The sequence below is a fragment of the Pristiophorus japonicus genome, chromosome 20, assembly GCF_044704955.1.
Source record: "Pristiophorus japonicus isolate sPriJap1 chromosome 20, sPriJap1.hap1, whole genome shotgun sequence".
In the NCBI taxonomy this organism is placed as follows: Eukaryota; Metazoa; Chordata; class Chondrichthyes; family Pristiophoridae; genus Pristiophorus; species Pristiophorus japonicus.
In genome coordinates, this window is record NC_091996.1 from 38,731,671 (window position 1) to 38,750,259 (window position 18,589).

Consider the following 18,589-nt stretch of genomic DNA (forward strand, 5'->3'; position numbering starts at 1 on the left):
CACAACTGCATTTATTTCACACATACCTCTTACATAGAATCCACCAAAATATCTCCAGTGACCAAACAAGGGATCAAAGCTAGAGCTAAAACTGAAATGAATAATATGTTTTAGCAACTGACGGATTGGAGGTAATGGGCTCGGATTTGCTGAGGCAAGGTATCTAATGCCATCTGCCATCAGTTAGACTGCCCCTGCACCCTTCAATTCAAAAATCTTTTGCCTTTCTGTTACTTTGACAGCAAGTTCTGGCTCAATAATTAGCTGCTCTGCACAAGTGTTATCAGCTGTTGTCAAGTACCAGCAGAGAAATATTGACAGGTAATATGCTGTCTTCCTTCCATAGTCCCACTATATTTTGAAAATGCTGCTTAACATTGTTGGTTTGGTTAAAGCAGTGCATAGTTATTTTCCAGTGCTCTGTATTTAATTCCTTGTGTCCCAGTCTTTCTCTACTAATAACACGAAAGCTATTCCAACACTACAATGGGCCATAATTTGCTACAACATCTGCAGTTAGTTAGAGTTGCCCTTGCATGTTTAGGTTTATACATTTTTTTGAATGCACAGTCCTATAGTGTGCTGATCAGGAAAGAGATCACACGGTTGTTATTGATAAATCAATGAACCCAGAGTAAAAAGACAAATTAGTTTCTAGATTACAAGAGCAGAAGATGGCAAACTAATAAATTAAGGTTATATTGTTGCTGCAGACGGTGTTGGTCAGACCCCATGTTGAGAGTGTTGTGTTCAGTTCTCGTCACCTCATCATGCGAACAATATTATTGAGCAGTTATAGAGCAAGCAATGAAGATCATTTCAGGTATTAAGAATGTAACTTGTGAGTAAAGGTTAAGGAAATCGATCTTGTCCTTTTTGAAAAGGGTTTGGGGATGATGCAACTGATGGCTGCAGGATTATAAAGGGGATTGACTCAACTTATTTAAACTGTATGGTCAAAGCTCAAGTACAAGGGGGCAGAACTAAAAATTTACGTGTAAGAAAACAATTCAAGCACAACTCTACACAAGGGTAGTAAAGTTATGGAATGTTACCAGGGCAATGACCATCTCCAACACAGAGGCTAATTACTTCCCCTTGATATTCAGTGGCATTACCATCAACATCCTCGGGGCTGCCATCGACCACAGCTCAACTGGACCGTCCACATGAATGCTGTGGCTACTGTGCAGTAAGTGATTCAATTAATTCCCAAAACATGAATCAACATTCCTTTGCCAGGTCAAAATCCTGGAACTCCCTCCCGAACAGCATTGTGAGCACCTTCATCACACAGACTGCAGTGGTTCAAAGAGAAGGCCTACCACCACCTTTTCAAGGTCAACTCGGGATGGACAATAATTATTGGTTAGCGACACCCATGACAATTAATTAAAAAGAACACTGAATCAAATTGTATAAATGGGTTAAAAAACATTATCTATGTTTCTGGACATCAATTTGAGTGAAGGGTCTGGTGAGATGATGGGTAGATGGGGTTGAGATCAATGTACAAGGCCCAGACTTGATACTTTTACTAAATTGCTATTTTGTTCTGAACCTTTTATTATATTCTTATCTGAAACCACTTATATTGGTTTCTATTTAGAAAATATTGTTGGACTTCTTTTGATCTATATCTAAGAAACTTGTTATGGTTGTATTTATGTAGAAGGTACATCTGAGTAAACCATAAAGGTTGTACATATTAGTATAATAACCATGGCACTGTATTGTTCTATATTTATATTTGATTTATAAAACATACATAAGGAAATGTATGTTAAAGAGCAAAATTCACCATTTAATACTCCCGGTTAAGAATTTCAAATATATATTTTTGTTTTGTGAAGAATTCTTTTGTTTTTTATATGTATTTTTTTCCCCACTCTCTCCTTGCCTGAAGGCAATGACTTGACTGGTGTTTTGGTTCCACGAGTGCAGAAGTGCCCTCATCTATGTCCAGTTTCCTGCTTTATGATGTAATGCTAATGAACAAATCTGGTACAAACTGTGCAACAAGAGCCAGGATGTGACGTAACAGCCACTAAGGGTGTCACTGCCTGTCTGTGGACATCTGGAAGATACCTATTTGTTAATTATATGTCCTGCTTTGCTCTATTGTAGACTTGTTGTTTGGGATTGATATTATTTTATTAGAAACTGACACACGGCCTCAAAAGAAATCGCTCGCAGTGTGGAAACGGGCTTAGACCTTCTGTAGAATTACCAGGCCAGGTGGACTATAGTTGGAGATGCCTTTGATTTGTTGCTGACTGCCATTCATTTTTAAAAACAAAAGTCTAAATTCTTGTCAAAAATGCAAAAAGTGCAAAACAAAAGTTCTCCAGCAGCTTGCTGAAGTAAGAAACATAGATGTTGGAGATTTATTCTCGCACATTATGATCAAATATAATTCATTCTTTAAACTGACTGCGATGTGCACTGAGCACTGAGCCACTGAGGCTCCTTGACTTGCAGTAGGACATTGTTATACTATTGGAACTTTGTTGCATGCTGTGACAGAAGAAAGTTATTCCACTGTGCGTTGATCTTAGTAAGTGGAAGGGTTATTTACTGTACGGAGTAGTTTATAAGATGTAACGTTGTATTTGTCTTCCAGGATTGCTGGAGAAGATTTTGGGCAGGCTGTTGCTAAGGTAGGACTTGATGTCACTTTTTCTGTGTAGAGTTACTTAATCATTTCCATTCGTAATACAATTATCCAATAATCATAAATATCGGTATATTGTTGGAGTTAAATGTTTTACATCATTTATAAAAAGGTAATTTTGTTAATGGAGGAAATATGATTTATATGATTTACATCTTGTGAAATTCAGGAATTTGTCACTTGGGAGTTATCAAGTGCATTTGCCTTATGAGAATAAATGAATAAATGTCACATTTCACTACCCTCTGTAGCATATGCTTTATGCACATTATATTCATAAATTATCAGATTTGATACAATCGTTCTTTCCATTATTCAGCTGGTGAGGGACTTTCTGTGGTCCTGTAACTAAAACGAAATCTTCTGAAGCAAACCAAGTGAATTACAAATAAAAACAGAAAATGCTGGAAATACCCAGCCAGTCAGGCAGCATCTGTGGAGAGAGAAACAGAGTTAACGTTTCAGGTCGATGACCCTTTGTCAGAATTATACACTGTTTCTTAATATAATATAATTTTGTAAATAGTAATTTTAATGTGTTCTAACACAGAGTACCCTTTTCCCCCTTACTAGTTTGGTTGTCAAAACCAAGAGTTTCACAAAACTTTGAATAAAAAGACTAGCTAATTAATATGGAAATCTAAACAGCGAATGCAGGTCAGGCAGCATCTGTGGAGAGAAAAACAAAGTTAACCTTTCAGGTCAATGACCCTGCTTCAGAACTGGAGAGTGTTCGAAAAGAGCATGTTTGGCAGTTGTGACAAAGGGTCGTCGACCAGAAACGTTAACTCTGTTTCTCTCTCCACGGATGCTGTCTGACCCGCTGAGATTTCCAGCATTCTCTGGTTTTATTTCGCATTCCATCATCCGCAGTATTTTGCTTTTATAATATGGAAATATGTTTAATTTAAAACGCACTACATTTTGTGGGTGTTCTTTCTGGAATTTTTCCAAAACGGGAGTCACAGTTGGTGTTAGGCGAATGGCTCTTTGGGTTTCGTATCCCAGTTGTACGAATGCAGTTAAGCACATGGACACTAGAGATCGGTGATCTTTCACCTAACTGCTCTCCACAGAAAAATCTAAGCTTTGTGAACAAATGTGACATTATTGCCCAGTGAGGGAAATGATCAGGGCCACTACTTTTATAATGTCTGAAGAAGTCAAATTCTAGTGTTTTGGAGATTGCATTTCACAGTCTACCTGTTTATAATTTGACGATTAATTTAAGGTGACTGAATAAATCAAATTCCATTCTTACTTGGTGGGATCGTGGAATGTTTACCAGTGTTTTGGGAATCATATTCTGCAATCCCCGCCCACTAATCCCCTCCCCTTGTTTTCCCCAATGAAAGCTAAATCATTTTGTGGCCTCGGGAAAGCCTTTCACCTAGCGTTAGGTGATTTATTTAAATTCACCCGCCTGACGTTAAAATGAAATAGTTCTGATGGGAATACATGTAACACAGACATTTTCCAAGAATCATGAAAAGCTTTCCCATGACCTTGAAGATCAAATTACAGAGTCTTTAGCAAATTCGTGTTATTGATTATATTATTGAATTATTTCTAGACTCATGACTCTAGTCTCACCACATCTCCCCCAGACCCTACCCCAACCTAGATACATTAATTTGCCATTTGCTATCCTCCGCTACTAATCCTGTAGAAAGAATGCCAAGTGCAGTTTACACTGGCTTTGAAGTGTACAGTCACTTACCAGGCCTTGCTTTCAATTAATTTGAATTATTTATCACAGTTCACACTATCATTCCTTCTAATGAGTTTGTAATTGTCTGTAACAGCATACGCATCTTGGATAAATACGCTGTAGTCAAGACAGATTATGAACTGATTTTGTGTGGCTGGAATTAAAATTAAAGTAATGTTCTCTATTTTGTGGATGAGTATAATAAAACAGAGAGCGTTTCTTTTTAACTGAGTGATCAGAATGTCCCCTCATCACCAGTGTACATCAGCTCACAGAAGCCTGTCCTTTCCTTTGAATCCTGTTCATCATACTGCTTGCTTCCTCGTAAGCATCAAGTGATCTTAGATCGAAGATTTACTCCTGGGATCTAAAGGCTGTTTTCTGCAGTCAGTTTAGGCTCCATGTAGGAAATCAACTGTATAGGGTTGCAGAACGATTGTCAGTTGGTGAACATGGGTAAGTACTACTGCAAGTCCAATAGGAGGGCATCATCATCATCATAGGCGGTCCCGCGAAGCGAGCATGACTTGCTTCCGCCAAAAAAGGGATGAGTTCACAGGTGTTTCAACGAAGGACCTAATATTCCAGATCCCGAACGACATCCTGAAGGGTGGAAGATGCCTGTGCGTGGATTTTTTTAACGCATGGCGGCTGTTGCACACCAGCCACCACACGGGCTTGACAGAGCTAGGTCTTGGTCCAGTGGCAAGGGTTACCCAAGACTAACTGGAGACCAGCTCTGCTGCACAGACCGAGCGCGCACACATATCGCAGTGTGGGCTGGCCTGTGCTGCCCCTGGGCCCTCGGCTCTTCTGGGCCCCAGATTCACGCCTCTCCTGGGCCCCTCCTGCTGTGCCTGCCCGCACTACAATCAGCGACCTGGCTTCATAGGCGTCACTCTGCAGCAGCACGCGCTGCTCCCTGCAGTGGTATGCCACCGCACATTGCTCCCTCCAATGGCCCCAGCCTGCTGATAGTCTTGCAGGCCGGGACCGCGCCGATTTCCGGGCCAGGCCGCCACACGCTGCATCCTCCAATATACATATGGAATGCTCATAAGCATAAATGGGGATTCCCTTCTGTCATTCGTTGGGTCGGCCCATCTGATAACAGGGACACTCACAAACCGCCTGAGATACCCGGGCCTCTACCCGTGGGTACCCGGCATACACCTTAAGGAGCTAGGTATTCGAAGTTACCATTTGCCCTGGACACTCTTTGGAAAGGCTGAAATAGGCATTAAATGTAATGACAGTCTTTGTTTGCTCCCATGTGTGGGCACTTACCGTCATGTGGCTACGTCCCTTTAAGCTTTCTTATCATCCCGTTACAGATTTGAAAACCACGTTTAACCCCTGTTCATACCTGATCCCTATGAACATATAGTGTATACAATCTACATCTACAGTCCTCAATACCATTACATACTGTGCTTAATCCTCATTCATGTATATCCCATAATTGTATGTGCTTCATAAGCTTAATTATTATTAATGTAGGCTGATGAGAAATCTCAGTCCTACTATTAATCGGGTAATAATGAATGGTTTGTGGTGCAGAAATTCATTTATCCCATTGCTCAAACCTGACACCTGATTAAAGGATTTGGTTACATCACTTCAGTGTCAGGATTAGACAATCAGCACTAATATTTTTACTTGTAGCTTAGCATGAGGGTTTGGTTAACTTCCTGAAACCCTTAAATAAAAGTTGTGGAATAAAGCCAACTGTACACCACGCAGTAAATTGCAACGGGAGAGGATAATAAATGATATTAATTATAAATTTATATATAATTATATTTATTATATATATTTATATGTATTATATAATTAGCTCTGGAACTCCCTCCCTAAACCTCTCCGTCTCTCTACCCCTCTTTCCTCCTTTAAGACGTTCCTTAAAATCTACCTCTTTAAACAAGCTTTTGGTCATCTGCTCTAATTTCTTCTTTTGTGGCTCGGTATCAAATTTATCTGTTTTGTCTCGTATAGCTGTTGCGTAGCACCTTGGGATGTTTTACTACGCTATATAAATAAAAGTTATTATTATTATATACAGTAAATTGTAAAATACAGCATAGTATAGATTGCAATGTACAAAATAAGGTACATTACAGTTGATGGTAAATTGCTGTGTACAGTAAATTGTAGAAAGCATCCAGCACATTGTATAAGCAACAGGCAGTAACCTTCAGCACACACTGTACAACATAGATTGTTGTTGCTGGCTGCAGTCACACTGAGGAAAGTACTGTAATTATGTTGTACTGTGAGAAAACATACTGTAACATTGTGCATTTGACACACGTGCCAGGCCCCTTTGAACACTGGTATTATGCTGCTAAGTTGCTTAGCTCATGTCATAAATCCATTAAGGGTACTAAATCCCTTTTAAATATTTAAGCCATCTTCTCTCTTCCAGTCAAGCAAATGAAAATGGGGGATAAACGGTTTTAATCTAAAGAGTTTTTCATTTGGAATACATTGATACACAACAGCACTATCCTTAAATGAATTCTAAAAATTGAGCCACCTCCTCACAGAGAAACCAGAGCTTTTAATAAACATTTAAAAGCAACAAGTCATCAGCCATTGACTCAGTAAACATTCAACCATGCACACTGATGGAGTTGACACCATGCTGCAAGGCAATCGTGATACCAGTGACCTTGCAAAGTACGGTGTTTAATCCTGCTAAATAAAATAACAAACATATTATTCAATGTTCTATACGTTGCTTAATTCACCATTGGTTGTGCTTCACTCCTGGCCCTACATCGTAAATTGATTCAATCTCTGAAGTACTTCAGATGGAATAAGCTTAAACTATTTCAAAGTATTCTCTGGAAACAAGGCAACACGGCAAGCAATAGGATGACAGTCACAAGGAACTCAGCTGTAATTAGATTAACTTGAGATTTATTTTGCAACCACAAACTAGCAGCTCAACACCAACAAACAATAGTGCATTAAGGGTCAAGGTTCACCATCTCAAAAAATTCACCATATATTCTGCCTTTGAAAACTTACTAATGCTTATACAGGATAAAAGTTTGTCTCCACCTCAAACATAAAATCATAGATTAAGAAATGTAAGTTTAATATACACTTATAATTTAATAACAAGTTATACATTTAACATGAAATGTTTATAAAAGGCTGAATATATTTTATTACTAATTTAATCTTAAATTATATTCCTTAAAATTAGACTGTTTCAAAATGTTATTTGCAGTCGCTAAGTGTGGTACCATTTTATACAAATATAACCATCCCATACCATCTGATAGGTTTTCTTTCTAACACAAAAATTGTTCTATATTGCCACATGGTGCGGAATCTGAAGCTCATTCTCACTGGGGCGACTTATTTCTTCCCAGACCCAACTGGGTGTCTGTCAGGCACAGTGCATTGGAGGCACACTGCATCGATAAGCAAAGGAGTCGACAAAGTACTCATGGCCTGGGTGACCTCCCATCCAGGCCAATCTCCGACAGTTCCTTGCACTGGAATCAGGGGTAGCAATAGGCACAAGGCTCCATTGCATTCTTGGCTACCAGCAGTGGGACCTTCTGGCTGATGTTGGAGACCAACAGCCAGAAGGTCTCAAAGCCCAAAGGTTAACCCAGGGGAGGAAATACTTTCAAATAATATGGTTCTCTTCAGGGTGCTCCACAAACCCTCTGCTGCATGGGCGGTCGTGGTGCAAGACCCACCACCTGATGTTTTGGGGGGTCTCTCTGGGCAGATTCCCCAGACCCAACAAATATACCCCTGTAAGTTCATGTGTCCATGTCCTTTGCAATATAATTAGGGTAAAACATCATGCACGTTTGAGGCATAGGTTTAAAATGTTTAAGCATTTATCCTGGCGCTTTTGATATTGCCGATATCTTTAGCAGAAATAAGACTAAATACATAAAACCAATTATTGTGTTTTGTTACCTCCAGTAGGATCAGACTCTTTTTTTGTTCTCCAGCCGTCCCTTGTTATGAAGACCCCAGGTGTTCATTTATTTCTTCTCCAACATATTTTTCTTTGTTGGCCTGCTAGTACCAATACAAACATTTATTGGCAATTCATGGGTGGTGAATAAAATACTGTGCCTTTGAGCTGTCTACATATCTGTCCTACCATACATAAGCATTCTCACGCTCCTTCAATCAATGTATTGTGGGCACATGAACGCAGTCATTGAGATACCAATGAAACTATCTCAAATGTTCTCAATCTAACACCAAAATACAGCACTTAACCACCTTTATGATTGAAAGTGGTTCCTTTGTGCTTTGGGGAAATCAGAATGTCAAACTGCAATAGTTTGCTCTGCTATCTCTCCATGCTTTACCTGCTTTATGTTGTCTTTCATAATCTATCTTCATTTTATTGCGGCTTGATTACTTTTGCTAAAGTTTGCTTTCTCTTCCACTTTATCGCTCATTCTTTCCTCTTCCATCGTGTTTCAGCTGCTCTTGGCTCACTGAGGGCAGATTCCAAGTCCAGCAATTCTGGGTCAGGAATCAGGGCAGTGGTTCATGTGTTCTGAAAAAATTCAAAGAGCTAAATTTTGTGGGGAGGGTCAGTAGGCGCGATCGGTGGTGGGTCAGGTGGGTTTTTGCTCAGCGGCTCTGGACGTACTGTGAACCCACCGCCACATGCCTTTCCCCGCTGTTGGGTCTGTCAGCGCTGAACAGACCCGACACGCAATGGCGGGTTCACAGCAGGAGAGCCAATTCAGGACATTAGTGGCTTGTTTAGAGCCACTTAAGAAGTAATTGCAGCTCACCTTCTGCATTTGACAGCTCGCCCATGGGGTCCACGTTAGTTGTGGACCACGTCTATCAAGCTGAGCCCATTGAATCAGCTGTTGAGTTGACAGCTTCAAATGTGAAGTAAAAACTCCCACCTTACAGAGATATCTTCCCTCAGTCACAAACTCTTCCTCACTGCATTTCCCTAACAGATTCACCATGCTGTAAGTCTTTACACAAGTCTCCATCCAGTCTGACCTCATTACCACTCTCACCATTGACAGATCGCTTCTGTCATCTCTACTTTACCTGCCATCTATTTCATCATCATTGGTGTCCTTTTATACTCTCTCACCTTGGTCCTCAGAATCCCACCACAATCAGTCCCAACACCAGCAGCACTAACAACAACACTAACCTTCTCCGCAATCACCTGATGCTTCACAGGATACAGGGCATCAGCACCAGACCACACTGCTGCCCGGGAGGCCAGGGGTGGCCTCACCATGGCCAGATTCGCTTCACTTAACACTGTACACCCTGGTTGCCACATGATGCACCAGGTTGGCACCACCCCACATCAACATCACAAAGCATTCCTACAAAGCCCAAGCCATTCCTTTCACAGTCTTCACCATTTGCGGGGGGGTGGTGGGGCGGTACTGTTATGTCTCACCATTCACTGTAACTCACTAAGCCACTTCCAAAGGTTCACACAAATCTGTCCAAGAACGCAAAGTGTTGAAAATAAAAGTTTCACTGTTTGACAACACATCAACAGAAACTTTACATGGACATTGCATAAAACACCCAAGTACCTACCCTTGTGTGTTGTTAGTTGGTATGATTGCATTAGAATAAGGGTGAGTGTGAGGAGTGGCTAGTGAGATGGGGAACTGATAATGTAGATAGTGAGAAATGGGTGGAGGTACAAAGTAAGTTGGTGTGAGTAAGGATGTGTAGGGTAGGGAAGGCAGAGTGATGGGGATGTGATGAGAGGCACAGCAGGATGAGGATGAGTGTGGCTTTGTACTAATGTTTCGTAATCCACTGAGATCATTGAAAGGTTTGCGGCAATGCACCCAGGCCCTCCTGACCACATCCCTGCTCGTGCCCTCCTGTGCAATGTGAAAGGAAGAGAACCTCCCTCTGTGCTGTGAGTCCCTCCATAAGCATATGGAGTGAGTCATGGGAGAGCCTGGGTGGAGTCGTGCACCTCTGTACAGTGCCAGTCAGTGTTTGCAGCAGCACAATGCTGTAGAACACTGACAGCATATTGTCAAATTAAAGTTGGCCATGGTCCCTTTAAGGAAACCGGCTGACGACGCATCATCATTGACGTCACCAGACCCGCTTCCTCTAATTATCCGTGAAATGTGGTGCGTGGGCTTAGCAAACCTAATCAAGGGAAAGTCAGTCCAGAAGCCGGGATGGAGCCAGCAGCAGGGTCGGGAACCGTGACTGACGCTGGCCGCCACGGACCCGCCGAGCTTTGTAAAATTGCGACCAAAGCATTAGATGATGACTGGATACTTGGAGCGGATGGTATATGGTCTAGAATCTTCAAGAACATTAACAATCTTCTCATTTTCAGTGATGCAACGCAAGCTGATTATGCTATTTGACATTTAAAGTAATATCAAATATTAAACAAAATGTCTTCTTCCCTCTTCTTCTGTCTCTCTTTTCAAGCTGTACACGGCAGACTTCCTTTAAGTGGATAATCAACTTGTGCAAATAAAAGAAAGTGTTGTATAAGGCTACACAGAGTGTGGCCTAATTAGAGATGTTACATTTGGAAAGAAGTAGACAGTTGCATCTCTGGCACAGTTGTTAGCTGTGGGCATTAATTAATTGGCAAAGAAATGAAAAGGCTGGAAAAGGAACAGTGTTGGGGCCTTGGGCAGAGCTGTGAGGTCCTTTGCTTTATACATTTTTGGATGAATTGAAAAAATGAAAGCCCATTGGCAACTATCGCATTCATTTGTAAAAGCAGAAACTGGACTTTATGATTAGCTTGTTCTTCTAAAGCTCCATCCCTACTGCTAATCGGATCCCATGGTGTACCTTTAGCTCTAGGTAGTGCCACGCTGCATCCAGAACTGACCCCATTTACTCGAGTCGCAGTCGGCAGGTTTTCTCATTGATTACAATGTTTGTTATAAATTTCTATACTGTAAATGTTGCCTCAATGCTGACGATTGATATTGCACATTAGCGCTGTCTTCATTTCCATCAGAACAACAAAGTTGGTGTGATACCCAAACTGGTTCCACCACAGAAACCTGCTGCCATCCAATGGGTGTCCCTCTTGCCTGCTCAGGCTAAGGTCACAACATACAGGAAGGCAGCAAGTAAGTCGCACAGAGCACCCGGTTTCCAGACGGGCAGGGTTAAAATTGGCATCCTTGTGCCTGGCTGGTAATATTGTATAACAACAACCTGCACCCATCAGATGCAAGAACATGCTTCAAAGGACATTCGGTGGAAAAACAATATGCGCCAAGTGGGAAAAATTTGGTGTTCAAGGCATGGTAGAAGAAGGGGGTTCTGAATCCAGGGAAGGAGCTGGCACTGTGTAAGGAAATGGGATGGAAGTTCTAGAGTGTAGAAGCATAATAGCTGAACGAGTGGTCACTAAAGATAGAGCAGAGAAAGCAAGAATACACGAGTAGTCCTGTGTCACGGATGGGTGGTACACATGAGCACGTAAGGCAGCAGGATGTCACTAAGATAGGGTGAGGCAAGGCGAGAATTAAATTTAATATTACATATACTAAACAATGCTCAAAAGGTAAAAGCTGTGACACTGTCGGAAGCAAAGTAGCAATGCTGCACAGCAACAGTTTGCAAGCCAATGTACGGGTGAAATCACAGATGAGTAGTTGAGTCTGAGAGGCAGCAATGCATCATGTATCAGTTCAGTACATGTCACAAATCATCTCGTACCAAGAACTGAAACATGTACCTTTATGATGTGCCAATAAATTCCTGGCATCAACTTGCCTAGCAGGATAGTCTAGCCAGGGTCTGGTGGTACTGCAGATATTTATTGAGTGCCTACTACAATTATTTGCTATAAAACTTTATCTCTTTTCTTAAGCGTCTTGCAATCCTTTTCTGAAAACTGCAATGATTCTGTTTTTTTTCATCATTCTCAGGATCTGGGCGTCGCTGGCGAGGCCAGCATTTATTGCCCATTCCTAATTGCCCGTGAGAAGGTGGTGAGCCGCTGCAGTCCGTGTGGTGAAGCTCCTCCCACAGTGCTGTTAGGGAGGGAGTTCCAGGATTTCTGTACAGCATAATGAAAATAAGTTAGTTAAATTCTATTATAATTCTATCATAGATAATTAATTAGATATTAAAACTATAACATTCATAAATAACAAATGAATAATCCTACTTTTCATTATCCTCACAATTAGTGAGAAAAATCAATTATATCTCTCAAATTTATTATGCAGATGGATAGCAGACCAAATTACTAGACACTTAGATAACTACACAATATAGTTAACTCAAGATAAAAATGGTTCTCATCCAAGCATCGAATTCTAATGTGATAAGTTATTTTCCATTCATTCCCATTGCATAGAATTCCAGGTCCAATGTAAATAATGCAGGTGTTAACCCATTTTTGTTCAATTCCCTAGTTTCAGAAGCCTTTTCTTCCACCATGCCATCAAGGTATCAACCCATTTAGTTTAAACTAGTTAAAAACTTGGTCATAATAACAGAGAAATTTCAGAAAAATGCATCTGCGACTAATAACGCACTACATGTTTTCAACGCTCTGAGCACAAAGTCTTGATTAAAGGACAAGATTTTATAAGTATTATTGTCTTACTGTCATTCCTTGGTACCTCTCTCACAAGTGTACGGTACATTTTGCAAATGTGCTCACCGTCATATAAAGCACATTTGATTGAATGTTTTTTGTAGTGTTCAGATTACATTGCCTAGTGATTGGTTAAATAAAAATATTTACAAATCAGCTATATGTATCTAATTTAAAATAGTTCTGATCCAAGCATAACATTAATTGGAGAACTATTTGTGTGATAATTAGACTTGACTGTATGTGACAAAGTGTGAGATTTGTCGTCAATATTTAATTGAGACACCGCTCTTTGTGTTATTGCTGTGAGATTGAATGTAATGATACAGAAAATTGAAGCAATGTTTCAATAGGTCTCTTCATTATTCTGACTTGCTTTGAATATTATTCTAATAAAAGGCAATTTTACAGACAGTGAAGTGGAAGTAAATTGATGTCAACAACCTACCATCAGTCCACATCATTCCATTTTTGGGTATTTGAGAAGACAGATGGATTTCCTCAACAGTCCTTAACCGGGAATAAATAGGTAGAAATTCAACTTGGGTTGTAGCGTAAAATGGCGGCATTACATTGGCTGCCCCTTGACATCAATGGCGCTGACTATCAGGTAGGGTGTACTAACGGGTGGTCGATGCGATACCACTCATTTGGCACAACCATCCAAGACAAATTTCTGTGCCAGTGCCCCAGAGTGTGCTGGTGCATGCAGCCATTTTCCATAAAGTGCCATTCAGAAGTATTGGTGTCTTCACTGCATAGTTGTTTAACTTAGCAAGGAGTAAAAGATCCACCTTAAGACACTTAAGCTGAAGTGCTCGTGCAGAGAGCCGGCACGGGCTCGACGGGCCGTATGGCCTCCTTCAGTGCTGACACTTATTACTGGCAACTGGCAATTTAAAGTCAAGCATGAGCCCCCCTTTTAAAGGGGCACACTCAATAAAGACTATGGGGGAGAAATTTGTATAGTTTGCGCCTCTTGTTATGAACGGGGTGCAAGCGATTTCTCGCGGGGGGGAAATTGTGTAACTCCCCGTGAGGCCACCGTGGGTGAAGTTTCCACCAGTCTCGCGGGTCATGAACAGGACCGCACTCTGCTTGCCGGGCGAAAGGTGAAGGGGAGATGCGGGCCCCATTTTAAAAATTACCGACTTACCGGTTGGGCCTTTCGCTAGCAATTTTGCAGCGTTGGTGCCAGTAGTGTAGAGGTGGCCCCTCGCCCCACTGCAGAGCTCGCAGTGTGCCCTCCCCTTTAGCAGAAGGAGTTCATGCCAGCGTTAAGCGGCCCTCCACATAGCGCTGGAAAATTCACACACTTAGTGTCCTGGTCCCGCCCCCGAGAGGGAGTGGAGCGGCTGACATTGCACTCCACTTCCTCTCTAAGGCGGTAACCCCAATTTCGCAGGTGGGGCATTACTGTATTTTGGCCCCTTAACAAAAAGGTTTAAAGGAAACTTAACAAATTAAATTAAGATTCTATTGCCGGTTATAATGATGCACTCCAGTCCCTCCGGAGGCGTCGAGTATGCCGGTGGACACCACGTACCCAATCTTCCTTCTGTACTGTAGCCATGCCAGGATTCCATTCTTTGACACTTGGACTTCTTTAGCAAAGTGAATTAGCAAAAGCTATTTTTTTTTTAACAATTAGAAAAGCTAATAATTCTTTAAACATTGTAGTTGCATAGCTTGCTGGTGTATCAAGACCCGATGCTGTGGAGTATTTGGGCGTGGGTTCATGTCTCCAATACTTCGCAAAGTCGGTTTTCCAATCTAAGCCATGTTGGCATAGGGACTGATTAAACCAAGGCCAGATTTTCTCTCGGTGAGGAAGGAAAGATCAAATGATTCAAATTTTAATTGAGCAATTGCGCTGTTTATGAATTTGCAGCAAGCTATTTGCTCATCTGTGTAAAGGAGCTGAATACACAGAGAGAGAAAATGATTGTGCAAGTATTAACGGTAGCATATAGCTGTTACTGGGCAGTAAAAATAGCATTGGGGCCGCTGCTGGATCCAACTCTCCATTTGTTCCAGTCCTGGGGCAGTAAATATGTAGATGCTGGCACACATTGTGTACTGTGCTGGTCAATAACTTTCCATTATGCACAGAGGGCTTCCTGTGCAGGGCATTGCTATATCCCAAACTGCAGTCTCGCTGGACAGAATGTCACAGGGTGTGCAGGCTTCTCAGAGTTGGAAACACTTTCTGTGAGTTTTTGTTTTCGGTAAAGATCTGAGGTGATGACACAATGGCCAGAATACGCCATTACATCTAAGAAAATGAGGTTGTAATGAAAGTCTTATTCCTCCACTGGTTGTCATAGAATCATAGAATGGTTGTCGCACCGAAGGAAGCCATTCGGCCTGTCGAGCCCGTGCCGGTTACAGGGCTCTAAATGAAATGAGCTTCAATCATCTACAAAATAAAGCAGTTGACAATTGTGTGCTAAGCTATCAGTTTCAGTTAGAGAACACAAGAATGGCTGGTGTAGGATATGAGCTTGCAGTGACGCAGTAAAGGAGAATGGGAACAAGCCTTCAACCCCTCAAGCCTTTTCCGCTATTTATTTAGATCCGCCATTTATCCTTCTTTGCTCCATATCGCTTGATATCCTTACTTAGCAAAAGGCTAAAAATCTCCATGTTGAAAATTTCAGTTGTTTCCCAGCATCCACGGCCTTTTGCGGGGAGAGAGTTCCAGAATGTTCTCGGGGCTTCTCCCTCTCCGTCGCCATAGCTTGGACGGAAGTTAGCATCGTGAAAGTTGCAAGAAAGTGTCCCACATTCACTGTATAGAGCACAATCATTGAAACATTCTAAAACAAAACAGTTTACGATTTTGGCAGAAAAAGACAAGAGGAAATCTTCCCCGTATCCTCGCAGTGTGACTAACACAGTATGAACACGGGCATCTTCCCCTATTGTGGTTACATTTCCCTCCAAAGAAATGAATGGCCCCAATCTCCATCTGCATTTAAGCCCCACAGGATTTCATTGTGCTTTCTAAATTGTAAAATTAATTGAATTGCAGAAGCATGCACATATATACTGTTTAGATCATTTTCTCTGGCAAAGTCCCTTAAACTTGCCTTGTTCCATAGATTCGGTTTGTGTCTTTGCTGCGAAACGAAGAGCAGAGCCCTTTGATTGTATAATAGACTACAGAGAGGTACCTAGGGAAACAGGCAGGGATCTGATGTTGGTTTAAGTCTGATTAATCCATTCAATCCCACTGCTCACAAAATCAGTTTAAAAAAATATATGTCTGCAAGCTCACACTGGTAAACAAAAACATTATTGATGCCGCATCTCTGTAGTTCATCTCATCTGGGACACTGCTTTATAAACTGGGAAATAAAATCACTTGGATCAGCTTCGGTGAGGCTACAGAGAATGTGTTCAGGTTTTTATGTGTGCGAGAGGGCACAATACTAAGCTCCTGTTACATTAAGAGCCACAACCTTCCAGTGCTAGTGTCATGTGAGAGCTGACCTCCGTGCAACCAGCATGTTACACTTATCTAGCAGTCCCAGTTTCCCCTGGAACAAAGAGAATCTCTGCATATACATGAGCTTCAGGTGCAACTGGAGCACTCCATGGGGTCCATTTTGGCACTGGGCGATAACGGCTCGAGCACCCGTTAAACACCTCGCCCGATTTCCGTCTCAGTTGATTTCTGTTATGTCTGTAGTGCACTTACGAATGACTCCACGAGGCAATGTGTTGTACTCAAACTGAGTTGCTATTGTGCATTTTACACTATTGGCCTGAGGTAAAACTACCCTTAATGAGTGCTATTCGTTAGCTTGGTGATTGGATCATTCTGCGCCCATTTTACAGGCATGCCACAGGTGCCTAAGCGTCCAATATGGTCCATCCCATGCGGAAAGTGCACCTTATTGGATTGGCAGGTGTAGAGGGCATGTGCTGCAAGAATACAAATACATAATTATAAATTTGAAATTGGTCTGCCTCAACACTTGATTCGCCACATAACTCGTGGCAGTACCAGTCAGCAAGAACCCTGCAGGAATGTTATCTAAAGGGCTTGTACCTTCCATATAGGTTAGTTGCTAATTTTAGGCTGCTCGTTAACTTTCGGGCCTTTTTTTTAGGCTATTTTCTCCGATCCACTCCTGACTTTCAGAGTTTTGGGAACGACTTTGTGCTGGTGCGGGACTGCATGTCTGCCTTGTCAATCTTTTATTTTACTCACAGGAGATCTGGCAGGTCTGCCTGTTGGGCTACAGGAGGAGGGTGAGCAGCAAGAAGAGGGGGGAGGGCCAGGAGCAGCAGTCCCCCTCTCTGCCAGAGCTGTTAGCGAACAACTAATACAAGAGCTTTACATCAGAAACATCCTTCCCCTACCCAATATAACAACAGTCCCACCATCCTTTTAAATACAGTCCTCCTAACGACCATCTGATTGGCTTCCTGCAGTCTGGTCTCATGGGCTTTGCCCTCACTTGGCTACAAATATTAACAGTACCTAATCCAGATTAAAAATAACTTTACCACAATAACTCAAGTCATAACAGTTAACTTTCTGCATTAAGAATTGACCTTGTGCAAGCCCTTAGTGCCTGCCTTGTGTGCTCGTTTACCTGCCATAGTGCTATTACGAAGTGTATCCCTCGTGGCTACAACTTGGAAGGAGGTAGTCTGCTGAGTTACCATTGAGGGCACTTCAGATGGCCATGGTGGGTGACCTTGAGCAGCTGTGGACCGCTCCTATTATTTCTTTAGGGGCTCAGTGCCAAATCTTGTTCGATAACACTCCTGTGAAGTGCCTTGGGCCATTTTATGACATTGAGGGTGCTATATCAATGCAAGTTGTTGTCTCAGACTCGACTGGATAATCTTACTTACAATATACTTTCATCAAAAACAAAATCTTTTCAGCTTTGCGCTTATTGCCTCTTTCTTTTCCAAATGGATAAAGTCCCCAAAAACGTTTTTAAAATTCAGATACAAGTGACAGGCTCTATTGCATCGTACTGTCACGGGTGGAAGACAGTTTTACATTGAGAATTCCCTGTCCTAGGCAGGCGTACAGAGCGAGATGCTGATTGGGCATGTGCCACTTAGTGCAAGGAAGAAGAAAACATGAGGTAACCCAGGCTGTTTCCACAAAGTGTGCTTTGCCTTCACCTTTTAAGTATTTTGTGAAGAAAACATATTCTAACCGCAAAGCACCAAATTGCTGAATTGAATGGCATCCCATATGGTCTGCTTCACTCAATCTGCAAGACAGCTCCTTACTGTATGGACTGAGTGTGACAAAGATAGCAAATATGCAATATTTCATGGCCCTGGTGAATGCTTGAGTTGAAGTTAATTTGGGTTTGGTGTGCTGATGCTTGCAACAAAAGCAATTGCTTCTTATCAATCACTTGTTGTATGAATCTGGTTTAATCCTGCTTGATAGCACCTTTCTTATTTGGCAGTGCTTCTTAATTTTGCCTGTCCTCGCACATTGTTAATAAAACCATCTATTATGTAGCTTAAAATGGCTGAACGTCAATAAGAAGAGTTCAGTAACATGCTCAGATATTAAGTGATGAGGCCCACTGGAGAGTAAGTGTCATTCAGTCTTTCCCCCATTGTG

General features: G+C 41.7%; 1 protein-coding gene across 1 annotated transcript in view; it reads left to right on the forward strand.

The window, feature by feature from the left end:
* whrna (whirlin a) overlaps positions 1–18,589 on the forward strand; it is a 263,734-nt gene that overhangs the window by 163,051 nt on the left and 82,094 nt on the right. The window contains exon 6 of the mRNA XM_070862779.1: positions 2,624–2,660. Coding sequence (XP_070718880.1) covers positions 2,624–2,660 — 37 coding nt within the window. The remainder of the gene's footprint in view (positions 1–2,623; positions 2,661–18,589) is intronic.